This window comes from Chiloscyllium plagiosum, chromosome 8 (assembly GCF_004010195.1).
Source record: "Chiloscyllium plagiosum isolate BGI_BamShark_2017 chromosome 8, ASM401019v2, whole genome shotgun sequence".
NCBI lineage: Eukaryota > Metazoa > Chordata > Chondrichthyes > Orectolobiformes > Hemiscylliidae > Chiloscyllium > Chiloscyllium plagiosum.
This window is the reverse complement of record NC_057717.1, coordinates 104,667,019-104,681,045: the sequence shown is the minus strand read 5'-3', so window position 1 is coordinate 104,681,045 and position 14,027 is coordinate 104,667,019. Positions and strand designations below refer to the sequence as shown.

General features: G+C 37.1%; 1 protein-coding gene across 1 annotated transcript in view; it reads left to right on the top strand.

Annotated features, from left to right (window-relative positions):
* LOC122552384 (voltage-dependent P/Q-type calcium channel subunit alpha-1A-like) overlaps window positions 1–14,027 on the top strand; it is a 603,273-nt gene that overhangs the window by 576,377 nt on the left and 12,869 nt on the right. Inside the window, exons 49-50 of the mRNA XM_043695134.1 lie at window positions 8,134–8,326; window positions 10,816–11,051. Of these exons, the coding sequence (XP_043551069.1) occupies window positions 8,134–8,326; window positions 10,816–11,051 (429 nt within the window). The remainder of the gene's footprint in view (window positions 1–8,133; window positions 8,327–10,815; window positions 11,052–14,027) is intronic.

The following is a 14,027-nucleotide window of genomic DNA, read 5'->3' as shown; positions in this document are numbered from 1 at the left end:
ATCACATGACTGGTGATATCTGCTTGCTTTGTTATAGACCATGCTAGGAGTGTTTAGAATAGTGACTGGCTTGGGGGGGTGCTTGCTTTATCTTGTTCAATTGGAAAATAACCTGCTTAGAACAAGCTGCCTAGCTGATTGCTCCTATTTCTGAAAGGAAGACCCTTTAGTTGCATTCAATATGAAACCTGTTTTTTTTAAAGAATGATGAAAGAACATCTTGACATTGTGTTTTTATGAACATATGAATTAAGAGCAAAGTTAGGCCATTCAGCCCTTTGAGTTTGTTCCACCATTCAATAAGATCATAGGGGATCTGATTATAATCTCAAATCTGCATTCCTACCTACTCTGCACATTTTACCCTCTGCTCTTACTACCTTTCCAGGAAGAGAGTTCCAAAGATTCATGACTCTCAGAGAAAAAGAAATCACCTAATCTCTGTTTTGGATTAATGGATGAGTCCTGATATTTAAATAGTGACCACATCCACCCCTCCCCAAACCACCAACTCCAGCTCACCAAGTTCCAGATTCTCCATCAACCACTCTGTATAACTGTTAAAGCTGTGCCTGCAGGATTTCAGATACAAGCATGCATGATTAGTAGTGACCACATATGTTAGAACACCAGCGCAACAAACTCCAGAGCATTCTACATTTTACAATTTTGCTTTCAACAATAATTTATTATGTTTTCTTCAGAAAGCCAATACCTGCACAGAATTTTTCTTTCGCTCTTTTCCAGAAGAGTGTGTGTGTATATGTGAGAGAGAGAGAGAGAGTGTCTGTGTGTGTTTGCATGTGCATTTTGGGGATATCTAACAAGAAAAGAGATTATTCTTCCATATCATTGACTGAATATATTAACCAATTGTTGTATCTTTTTGAATATGTTTTGTTTGATAATAAACAAATAGTTGTGTACATTAAGAAACCAGGTTGATAGATCTTCTTGTTTAAAACTGAATACAAATAAGATATTTAATTAGTCACTTTAGTAACTGGAAAAAGTATTTTTATAATGTATTGTGACCCATGGAGTAGTAGAGCAACGGTGTACTCCACCAGTCTCTGTCATAACACTGTGGATGCTCAATATCGATACTAAGGACTCAATCAATATATGAAATATTGTAAAATCTGAAAAACTGGGATCAAGCTGCTAGCCTTATGAGCAGAGGGTGGTACCTGTTACTGAGAAAAACTCAAAGAAATATACATCTCAATCAATTTTTCAATTTCTTCTGAAACTTGAATCAAATTACACTCATAATTCAGGTGGTGAGAGGTATCTTCTGCAAAAAGATGCTATTATACATATGTTGAAACTCCTTGAATGACCATCAAGCTTAATTAAAACAAATATGAAGATACAATTAAATAGATAAATTGGATGAATGGATCTGCTTGAGGTGACCAGAAAGATTTTTATTTATGACTTTCACAATGACAATTTTCCTAAATAGCAGAAGCTTAATGTTAAAAGTTACTTTGTCAACATTGTGTAAAGCACTTTGAATAAACTTAGCAGGATGATCTAGTGTGACAATCTGGAACAGAGATTGACCAAGGGAATATTAGAATAGCAGTCTGGAGATAGATGAGGCTTAGCTGTGCATGGGAGGGATAAAGACAGAAACAGATAATTTTATGGAGATGGAAGTAGGTGCTGTATGAATCATACATGGTTTTTAGATTGAAACTTGAATTTTTTATTGTCTTTGTCATGCTCAATATCTTTAATCAGTGGTCCTGCAGAAAGATAAAAACAATTGTCCAGATTTTCCTCCAGGTCAACATTATTCTTAATATTCTTCTTTTTGTTCGTGAGATATCGATGTCACTTGCTGTGCCAGCATTTATTTCCCATCCTCAACTGCCCAGCTGCAGTGCTTGGGGTGTAGGAACACCCACAGTGCTGTTAGGAAGGGAGTTCGTCACCAATTCTGAAGGAAAGTTTAAGATTTTTGTAGGGTCTCTAGCCACACATTCTGGCATTGGTGATTTATTACACATTCTGGCATTGGTGATTTATTACGTGTCAGTAACTGAACCTCCCCACTCCTATCAGATTCTTATTAAAACATTGGATGCCAACTGTTGGGGCTTATTTTTGCAAATTGTATTGAAAATCTTCAGTTGACAGGCATAAATCACATATTCTACATCTCAACAACAGTCAGTGAATTCTTACACTGATGCTTCAAACTCAACAGCATCCGGTGAATGAACAATTTAACTATTTCTAGCCACAGTATAATTCCAAAGGCCACAAACAAGTTCAAAAGAAAGCAAATATCTTTAATCATATGGGGTTACAACAAATACTATTCCTATCTGTATATCTATGCATAAAGAGGGTATTTTTGATATCTTATGATGAAAGGATCTGGGCTTCCAATCTCAGGTAGTTAGCTAATCAGTGATCAATATATGTATAGACATGTGGGCACATAGATTAGATTAGATTACAGTGTGGAAACAGGCCCTTTGGCCCAACAAGTCCGCACTGACCCGCCGAAGCGCAACCCACCCATACCCCTACATTTACCCCTTACCTAACACTATGGGCAATTTAGCATGGCCAATTCACCTGACCTGCACATCTTTGGACTGTGGGAGGAAACCGGAGCACCCAGAGGAAACCCACCCAGACACGGGGAGAACATGCAAACTCCACACAGTCAGTCACCTGAGGCGGGAATTGAACCGGGTCTCTGGCACTGTGAGGCAGCATTGCTAACCACTGTGCCACCGTGCTGCCCACATAGGACCTGCACAATACCAGGCAGAATGAAGATCATACCCTCTACAATGTATTGTGGTGAAGAAAGGATCTGTCACTGTTCTATAACTCCTGCCCAGTCACCTGTTTAAGAACAAGTTGGCAGAGACCGGGAGCAGATTTGTTTCCTATCTACTTTGTCAGAACATAGACTGCAAATACATTGATAATAAATTAAGTAAACTACATTAGAGCTTTGGTTTTGTTCCTAAATAAACTGGTTAATCTGGTACCACATAGACCAAGACGACCTGAGTCAATCACTACTGTGTATCATTAGTGACTTCATTCTAGTGGTGGAAGCAATGTAATTACAGAGTCCCTAGGTTAGGGAAGAAGACATCAGTCAAGGTTGTCTCATTATTCAGTATTCCTGCTAAAAATTTACTTCACCTCTGAAACCCGAGTTAAGTACAACTCTAATGACAGGAGAGGAGTCTTCTGTAGCAACTGTAGCTGAAGTTAATTTACTGAAGTTTGTTTGCTGAAGTTTCAAAACTATTTTTAAATGCCTATGACTTCACACCAGTATCCACAATTCAGCACTAGTTGGTATTTTGTCATTCTTACCCAGAAAGTCTATAGTATGGAAAGAGAATTTTTATGTTAACACAAAGAATGTAATGCTGCATCCCCGCATCTGTTCTGCATACAATTCTGACATGCTGTCCCAATTTTAACTTAACCCAATCAGTAAGAATTAAGGCAATTATGTCAATAGAGAATAATAAAAAGTATGAAACAGGTGTTGACCTGAAATGACTTTTGTTTCCACTGGGCAGGTTAAGTGCATATCCTATGCCAGGCACAGAATGGTGTCAATAGCCCTTTGATCTTGCTCTGTACCATTCAGTGAGATCCTGGCTGGTTTGTGAGATAACATGCAGATTCTAACAACCTATAGTTTCTTGCTAAATGGAACAAACTGCCTGTTGAGGAAGAGTTAGAAGACAACGCTGTGGAAAGAGGTAACTAAAGCAATTTGACAGAGAAAAAGATCAGGGAGAATAAATTATATATGAGATAATTGGAAATTATCCAGCTAAGTGGACAGTAAAGATTCTTCTGTTCTTTAAACTGCAGGACTTGCTTTACTGTGGAACACAAATTCTCAAATATTTATTCATTTTGACCCCTCCCAAAACCAATTATACTTTCATCTTGAAGAAATCCTGTTGGACTGGCCTAAACACCTTTCTTTAATGAATATTAAACAGCCAAGTGTTTTCTATTCTGCTCTTTCTACCTGCTTATTGTATAACTGTTATATCTTTGTGCTTCTTTCCTTCTTTCCCTTTCTTCTCTTCTTTCATTTGTTTTGTTTTTTAAAACCCACCTATGTTATTTTTACAAACCATTGTCTGTGTTTGTGTCATTCCATACCCTGAACATTCTTGTTGCTGCCTCCTTTGCGTTTCTAATGTCTCCCTTTTTTTGGATGTGGGGTGTTCTTGCTACCATTTCCTGTCACCTTGCCCTGTCTCTGTCTCCTCCCCTCTCTGTCCCCTATTTGTCGTGTTTTCTTTCCACCCGTCTCGGTATGCACCCTCTCTTGTGGCTGTTAGCAGAGGAGAAAAGTGCGGAACCGTGGAAATAACCTCAGTGTATGTACCCCGTCTTAGTCTCTCTTCTCTTATGTTTTGATTACTCTTGTCTGTCTCTAAGTTTCATTTTGCCAAATGTGGAACTTGCTAGTGTCTCCCTTAAAGGGACTGTTCAGTTGTTCAAGAAGCAGTATCTAAACTGGTGAAAGGTTATCACCCATGTTTCCTCAAACAATTCATTGCAAAAATCAATCAAAATTATATAACTTACTTTGAAATGTATAATTATGTCAAAAACTCTGACACAAGAATCACCTCGCTCTTATTGGAAGAATGAAATTTATCAAATGTTTTCTTCATGAAAAGAATGGCCCTTAAATCTCTAATGTTACGTAACCAACTTGATTTCCAGAAATTATTCTCCAGGAATTTTTTTACAACTGATATGTTTAATATGTGTGTGGTTATTAATGCACAATATGTTATTTTAATCTTGATGGTAGGTGTCATTCAGGCAGGAGATCATGAGTTTTTAGTTCCCCCGCACTCCCACAATTTTGTTGATCTGGATTGACACTCTGCAGCCACAAAAGCAATAAATTGTGTTCCATATAAAATGTAGCACTAGGACTTGGCTACCCACAACTCTCTCCTCTGATTTCCATAAAATACCCACTAACAAATCCTTTTGCAAGACAGGCTCTGTTAGCATCTCACCTTTGCCCTGGGAAATGAGCAGAACATTATTCAGCATTGCATTTACCCTGGGAAGTGCCACATATCTGTGCTTAATTGTGCAGCCTCACTGGCTAAAATAACTACTGACCAGTTACTGAGTCTTGATCCTTCCTGGTCTCAAGATTCAGTACCACACCAGACAACATACTTACTCAATAAATCATCAGGGTTCTATTGTGTAATTCCTTTATAAACAAGACAACTGAACGGCCCTTTCAACAGCATGCATGTCGAGGACATTGTATTCTATTAGGTGTTTTAAAGCTTGATTTAATTTTGTTTCAGGAGATTGTGGGCAACTGAAGAATCAACTGAAGGATTGCATGTTCCTGAGGACTTGCTAGAATGCATGACATATCTTTTAAAACACTGTGCCAGCATGTGGTACAGATTTTAACTGTTTGACAAATAGCTTTGATGGAAGAAAAAAGCTTGAGGAAGGAAACAAAATTTAATTTACATGATTGTAATAGACTGATATCAAGATGTGCCAAAATAGGCAAAAATCACATTATTTAATCGAAATTAAGGATTTATGATGTCATTGTTACTCCTGGTGCCAATTTGAGTGTCATTCAGTGTGGTACCTTTGATTTCTAGACCAGTTATTAAATCTGATGCCATGATTCTGCATGCACAGCTAGAAATAGTCAGAAAGGGTGTTCCTTAAAGATATCATTGGAAACAGATCTTAGCACAAAAAAAAATTCATTTGGTACTTTTTAGGCATATATGTGTCTTACCATTAATTTTCCTCCCTTTGATTGACCCAACCCTCTATTAAGCCCTTGGTACAGGCCTCTACTTAATAAATAGTCCATTGAATTTCTCATCCACCCAACAGAAAATATTGGCAGCTCATACACCTGTGGCCTGACCATCAAACGGCCTCATTGGATAAGCATTCAATCACAGCTCACATCTTCCATTCCTAGCTGATAAAAATTGAACCTTTTGTATGTGTCAGTTTCCGAACAATGTTCCCTGCACCAAGGTAAACACAATGCAAAATACATTTACCTGTAATCTAAAAGTAATAGACAAAATGACAAATGTATAGAGAACTCAATTGCTCAGTTATCCATTTTCTTGTTACCTATCCAAAAACAGCAAATACAAATCCTGCATTAATTGTATCTCCTCCTTCATTATTGTTGTGGTATAAGGGTACCTGTCTACACAGTTTAATTCCCCATTTCTCATGTTTAAGAAGCCATGCAAATATATTGCACTCTTTATATCAGTCTGTCATGAAACTCAAAAGGGATTGTTGACTTGGGGCCCTATTGGTTTTTAAACAGCTAACAGTGTCAGATGTTCTTTTTACAAATACAATGATCATATTACTGCACCTTAAAAGGAAAAGGTAAGAATCGGAGAGGAAAGCAGACCTGCAATGATCAACTAACACTCTTTCCATTTAGCAATGGAAACACACAAACACTCCTGTTATTAAACAGTGGGAATACACCAGCACTCTTACCAATGAGCTGTGGGATTGCACTAGCACTTCTGCTATTGGGCAATGCAAACATATCAACATTTCTACTAGTCAGTGGGAACACACTAACACTTAAGGTGTTGGATACTGCAAACACACTAATACTCCTATTTTTAAGGACTGGAAACACAAAAACACTATTACTTTTGGGCAGTGGGAACAGAAGACATTCGTGGTACTGAACGGGGAGAACATCTACACTAAAAGGCTGTGTATCTATATATAGTATATGAAAATAAGTATGGATAACTTATAAATATTTGTAGACTTTTTTTAACATATAAATGGCATATACTATATATGTAGGTATATGTCTACTCTATAGTGTATTTATTTTGGTTAGCATATAAATATATATATATATATATATAAAATGCATGAATAGATCATATTTCTGTAACCAATATGTGTAAGGTATGTGTCGAAAAGGATAAACTGAAATGTTTTCCACTAAGTTAATTCTAATATTTACAGAAAATCTGGGCATAATAATCCTTTTAATGTATGTATAGACTGCGATGACTATTGTATCCTAACCTGGGAATGGGTAGGGTAATGTGCAACATTAATTTTATACTGCACCCTGTTTTAAACTTTGCTGAAGTCAGTGTCAAATATGCTGTAGAACAGCCTTCCACCTGATGCTCTGGAATTGCTGCTTGGTGAGTTAGGTTAAAACTGTTGCTTTTTTTTATTTTACCAATTTATAATTTGTTTATGTACTGTACATATAGGTATCTTGTATCCTGTGTGCAAAGCACCTGTATTTATAGGTAGAGTATGCATTTAGTTAGTAGTTTCTAGGTGGTATACATATTACAAGTATTTATACATCTATTACAGTCTTAATATGTACAGATGGTATATGTGCAGTGTTTCTATATATACACTAAGTTACATAAACTGCATTAGAATTATGTGTATGTATATTAACATATCTTTAATATATTTCATAATATTATGTATTTGTCACACTTCCTCTCAATTCTGCCATAATAAATTACTATGTCCACATTTATAATGAAGACTGCCTGTGTCGAGGCACAGTAGCACCACCACTGGAAGGACGTTGTAATTTTCGTACTACAAACATAGAGAATGCTGGAGAAACTCAGCAGGTCTGAAGAGGAGTCATACCGGATTCAAAACATTAACTGTGTTCCTCTCTTCACAGATGCTGCCAGAGCTGCTGAGGTTTTTCAGCATTCTCCATTTGTTTCAGATTTCCAGCATCCACAATATTTTGCTTTTTTAAGCAATTCTAGTGTGACAGGTTTACATAGGCAGATCCCTTAAAAATGCAGAATAGGAATTAATACTGTAAAAAGCTGACATAAGAGTGGGTTAAAAACATGGTGACAGGAAATAAGATTTTGTAGGGAGGACAATGCAAAGATATTGCAAAGGTAGATTCAACAGGCAAATAAATAATAAGGCATTCCCCCAAGTGCTGTGCATTTCCACACAATCCTGTTGCTTTTCACACGCTGTGCTCTTCACTCTACGTTTTAATGATGTCAGTATGGTTATTTTAAGTAATCTGGATTTTCCTTGGTGTCACAGACTATTGAAGATACAAGCCCAATTAAGAGATCAGCATCCACATTGGGTCATCAGCGCTCCAAAGGCATGCGTCTGGATGACTATTCGCTAGAGCGGGTCATCCCAGAGGAATCACAAAGATCCCATCGCCGTAGGGAAAGGGGTCACAGGACTTCTGAAAGGTCGCAGAGCCGATATACAGATGCTGACACAGGTAAGCTTTTAGTATTCAATTGGAAGGCAGCAGCAAAATTTCCAGAGTGTAGAAAAATATTCTTGGACGGAATTAGCCTATACATTTGATATATTGATACATCAGGGATTATGTATGAGGTCCAATTGGAATTAAATTCATGCCCCAACCATATTAAAATTTACAGGAGGTATATTAGGCGATGACGATATCAATTAGTGAAGTGCTAAGCCATATACAGAGCCAGCAGGATTCAAGCCCACTCTTGGTCTGTGTTGAGTTAGCTATAGTTAGCCAGAGCAATATCAAAGCCACAATTCAGTGTCTTTCAGCTGGGAAGGGTAGTAACACAGTCAGAAATTTAGCTTCTGACAATTTCATGTTGACAAAGTTATATGTGTTTGGTTTATGACAAGATTGGGTCTGGATATGATTGCCCCTGGCATTTAATGACCTTTTGACATGCACTGTGAAGAATTCTCATTCAGGAAGAGCCAAATGACACCTGACAGCCATAGAATCCTATCCCAATATTGCTTGGGAAAGGAGGAAAAGCAGGAAAAGAAAAACAGTGGAGAGAAAAATACAGAAGGTTTTGGAATATAGCCTGATACAGAATATATTTTGCCTATCTTTGTTCATACAAGTAATGTAATGATCCCAAGAAGGAACCACTTGCTGTATTCCATAAAATTCCATAATTTATGTTTATTTGCCACACCTTCATCAATGTCTCTTTCTATACACCTGTACTTAGGTGAGAAAATTGTATGTTGGAAATTAGACTTTCAAAAGTCTAGTGATAAGTAAATCAAAGTGAGGCTGATGCAGTTGACTTAAACAAGTTATACATAAAGACAAAATCGTCAAAGGCCAAGGAATATTGTTTAAAATTGAAAAATGCAAACAGATCAGTGGATAATACAGAGAATTACTGATCAAGAAAACCTTTGAAACAAAATTGTATAAGATCAAGAGAATTTAATATGTTCCTCAAGAAAAGGAGGGTTTTGGGAAAAGTGGGACTGATAAGGTAAAGACATTGAGTGTAATTGATTAAGTAGTTCTCCACTTCTCTTAAAATTTTGAAGTTCCTTGTCCTTTTCTCACAGATATCAGTATACTCTATCCTAAAACTTATAGCAGTGCATTCATTGTTTTAGACAGCATTTGTTTGGTAGTCTGCATTTTATGGGTTTGGAGGGAGGGTTTTTGCTTGTGCTTTCTTTCATTGTTCTTATTTGGTTATGTTCATTTACAGAATAAATAGTATGTCACACAGTAAACTAATGATCAGTTTATGAGAAAAGTGATGTTCTGCATCATCAGAAGAATATAGACCACTAAATTGAATTAGGTAAAAATGAAGGGCTTTTGCCCGAAACATCGATTTTGCTGCTCGTCGGATGCTGCCTGAATTGCTGTGCTCTTCCAGCACCACTGACTCAGACTAAATTGAATTAACTGAGTTGTTCCAAGTTTACCTAATTGAGGATAGTCACATCATGGTGCAAGAGCCATCATCATAGAGAAACAGGAAAATAATGGATCAAATTGCCCCCAGCAATGACTATACCTTAACATGCACCCACTGTGGAAAATTTTTATGCTTACAGATAGGCCTGATTAGTCACCAGTGGGCCTGCAACCAATGAGAACAACTTACACATAGAATTGCCAAGAGAAAAAAGATGTCACAAGTTGTGAGAATAAGAATGATTTTAAGGGTTCTTGTAATGGGGATGATGCTGCTGAGGAATACAGGTTTGTAAGAGGAGCAAATCTGAGATGTTTTATCAATACCATATAGACTCCTGCATAAATACAAGGATCATATTCAAAGAGAACCATGTTTACCATCTCAGTTTTGCAAATGGCATTCTGTCTATCTGCAATTTGAACATCTTGCATTCAAAGTTTTGAAGGTTACACCATTACGCTTTCATACTGATGGATCTATCCAGACCAGGATGGAGTGCTTGAATCATTAGGCAGTTTGAAGAGCACATAAATATCAACCAAATGATAAACATTTAATTTTGTAAAAATCAGCACTTTCATCACTTTTCCTTTGGAAAGGAAACATCAATCTATTCTGGATGTCAATCAGGCATTGCAACATTATCAGTTATTTTCCTATCAACTCCATTGTTTATTTCACAAGTTTGTATTCAATCAATGTTCTGTGTTTTCTGATCACAGAAACAAATTATACATAGCAATAGCCACTATCCTGTGATTTTGTTTTAATTTATGCAACATGCCAGGTTTTCCACAGTATTTGAAAATTAAACAATGAGAGAAGTCTGGCTTAGGAAATTCATGTACAAAATAGATGGCTGTTTTTTAATATGCCAACAGTCACTGTACTTCGCAATGACTCCTTTTATGTAAAATATGTTCAAACAATTCTGAGAGAAACTGTAGGTACTGTAAAATGCAAGTCCTTCTTTCTAAACATTTTTTGATTTCTTTTTCTTTACCTAAATGATCAGCTTTTATTGATATAGGGCTTGGAACAGACCTCAGTACCACAACACAATCAGGTGACCTTCCTCCAAAGGAGAAGGATCGTGAGCGAGGAAGACCCAAAGATAGGAAACATCACCATCACCACCATCACCACACATCATCAGACAAGGAACGCTACTCCGAGGAGCGGCATGAGTACAGCAGACCTCGATCGAGGGACAGGCGATGGTCCCGGTCACCCAGTGCGGGTCGCGAGTGTGTCCCTCATAGACAGGTGGGTCTGCAGGGTTCACAGACCTTGGAAATAGAATGAACATTCATATATCCTGCATGCAATTCTGGCAATGTGAAAAAGCTACTTAACAATTTAATTGAAAAACCTTTGCAAAATGATTTCAAAAGTCTAAAGTGTTGTTAATGATTCCCAGTCGCAATGGACTTTAAATTCAACCCCAACTGCAATCTAATTTAAGCACAACCCCAAGGAACTGTAATCACAATCCTTACTTATTGTAATCACAACAGCAACTCCACCTAACTATAATCACAACCCAAGTCCAATCTCCTGTAATCACAACCCCCAATCTCATATAATCAACCTAATCTCAACCTCTGATAATCACAACCCAAACCCCAATCTCAAATAATCAACCCAATCAGAAACCAGACCCAAATGTCTTACATTCACAACCCAACCTACTGAAACCACAACCCCAAATCTCCTGTAATCAGAACCTAAACCCAAATCTTCTACTCACAATGCCAATACAAATCTCCTGTAGTCACATATCCCAATTTCCTGTGATCACAATTCCAACCCCAATCATTTATAATCATTACCTCAAACCCAATCTCTTGTATTCAACACCCCCAACCTCAATCTCCTGTAATCATAATGTCAACCCTATATAATCACAATATCAACACTAATCTATTCCTGATGAAGGGCTTTTGCCCGAAACGTTGATTTTCCTACTCAGCGGCTGCCTGACCTGCTGTGCTTTTCCAGCACCACACACTCTCTCATCATAACACCAACCCAACCTATTGAAATCACAAATCTAGCCCCAATTTATCACAAACACAAACCCAGTCCCAATATACAGTAATCACAACCCAATAGTGTATATCTGTTGCCATAAATAACCCTAGTTCCACTCATTTCAATTCTCCAACTCCAGCAACTTTGATGAATAACCTTTGCCCCACCTGCATTAATTAATGAACACAACCTATTTTGTGCAATGAACAATTAACCCTAGTCCTAAGTACTGAAATTATCTCTTTGTAGATTTTCTTTCAATGGGGTAGGCATTAGGAGGAGAAAGTCTTTGGTCCAAGGATTTCATTCACTGTCAAACCACGGCTTAGTGTGTTCATTATTTGCAATGTGATGTTTAACAATGCACTCAGGACTCTTCCATACGTTTAGAATATACTTCCATCCTATTTGCTTCCTGTACAATGTTAAGTACATGTGTTGGAGAAGCAATCAGTAAATCAGTGATAAACAATACAGTAATCAAAACAGAAAGATTCTAAATTACTGATTTATTCTTGATATGAGTATTGGATCTTATCTTGCTCATCAGTTAGTGGGACTGTCTTCAAATTGTTAGTAGCATCTGCGGTCCTTGTTTTTACCTACCTTCAAATTGTTACTATCCAAGCAGATGCCAAGTATAAATGAGCAGTGAACCTTCTGACTAATTTAAGATAATTTTGAGGTGATAAATAATATGCATCTGTGCAGCAGCTGTCATTAGCTAGAGGAGTTGAGGAAGAAATAGTGGACAGCAACATTATACAATAAAATTCCCAGAAGAGAAGATTTCACTGTAAGATATTTCAATAACTATCCGTCCATTGCGTGTATGTGCATGTCATTTCAAGATTCTGCTGGCTGGTTCTACATTGGATTCGTTTGTGATGAATTAGCTTACTCAGCCAGCTTGACATCAAGGATTTTACATTTAGCTGTAGAACACTTCGAGAAAATAATTATCCCAGTTTCCTACTCCTGAACACTGTCTGTTGGAATTTGATCACTGCACTGTCACTTGATGAAAACATAGTGAGGCTCAGTTCTAATGTGCTTATGGCCAAGTAACCCACTAACACTCATCGTCTAGGCTAGGAAAACGCGACCTTCCACAGTGATTTTACGCAGAGAAAGCAAACATTGACCATGTCCAATCAAATACTTTTACCTCTGTAACCCTCCTCCTTTTTGCTTCCCCATCAATTTGTAATATTACTTCTGCTAGCCAATTGTTGGATGGATGGTCACAGGAGACATGTGTATTGATGAGGAATCCTCTCTAGGAATCATTGAGAAGAAGCAAATCATTTTAAGCAAGAGTTGGTCCCCTAAAAAAGAATAAATTAGACTTCAGGGACATGATTCAGGAAATTCTAATGCATGGTGCCTCTTTTGAATTTATTGGGCTCAAAATTTTGCAATGATATGGCTGGAATATATGATTATTCATTTCCTCTTTTATTAAGATCCAATAAGTTACACCAAGAATGCTGTCTCCCTTCTGCTTTTCTAAAAAGCTGTTAGGCCATACAAATTAAATATTTTGGGCAATAGATGTTTCACAAAACATTTGCACTTTGGAGAATTTGTTTTGTTTAGTTACAATTCCCTCCCTTCCCGTAGTCCATACGGAGAAGGATTTTACTTGAACCATAATTATTTGGACTTTTCCCCCCAACCCTTTTAAACCATACAAACTTTAGAGGTTTTTATGGATTTAGGTGCTATGCTTCTGAACGATATCTGCACAATTGCATTCATATAATTTCCTTTCTTTCATGTCGGAACAAAATATTTCAGAAGTTTAAAAGGTGAAATCTGTGACCCAGACCTGTAAATATTCAGGTGTTGCCAAATGTTTGTCTGATAATTCATCTTTTAGAATTGGTATTTAGATAATCAGGGCAGTTGTACTTTTTATTCACTTTCAAAATGAACAAGACAAAGACAACAACTATGAAAGGCCAGAAACAAAATGCTTTAAAATGATAGAAAACATTAATGATTCCAAAAGCTAGAATTCAGGTTTTCCTGAAAGGACTGAAAATTGAGAAGAGGAGATTATGAGAAAAATAAACGGTAGGAGAATGTGAATTATTTGAGTATTTATTTTGTAAGATTGTGTTTCATTTGTTCTTTGGCATGTTAGAATCTCAAATGTAGGAGTTGACTGCTACTTCTGATGTTCATGTAGATTTATAACTGTAA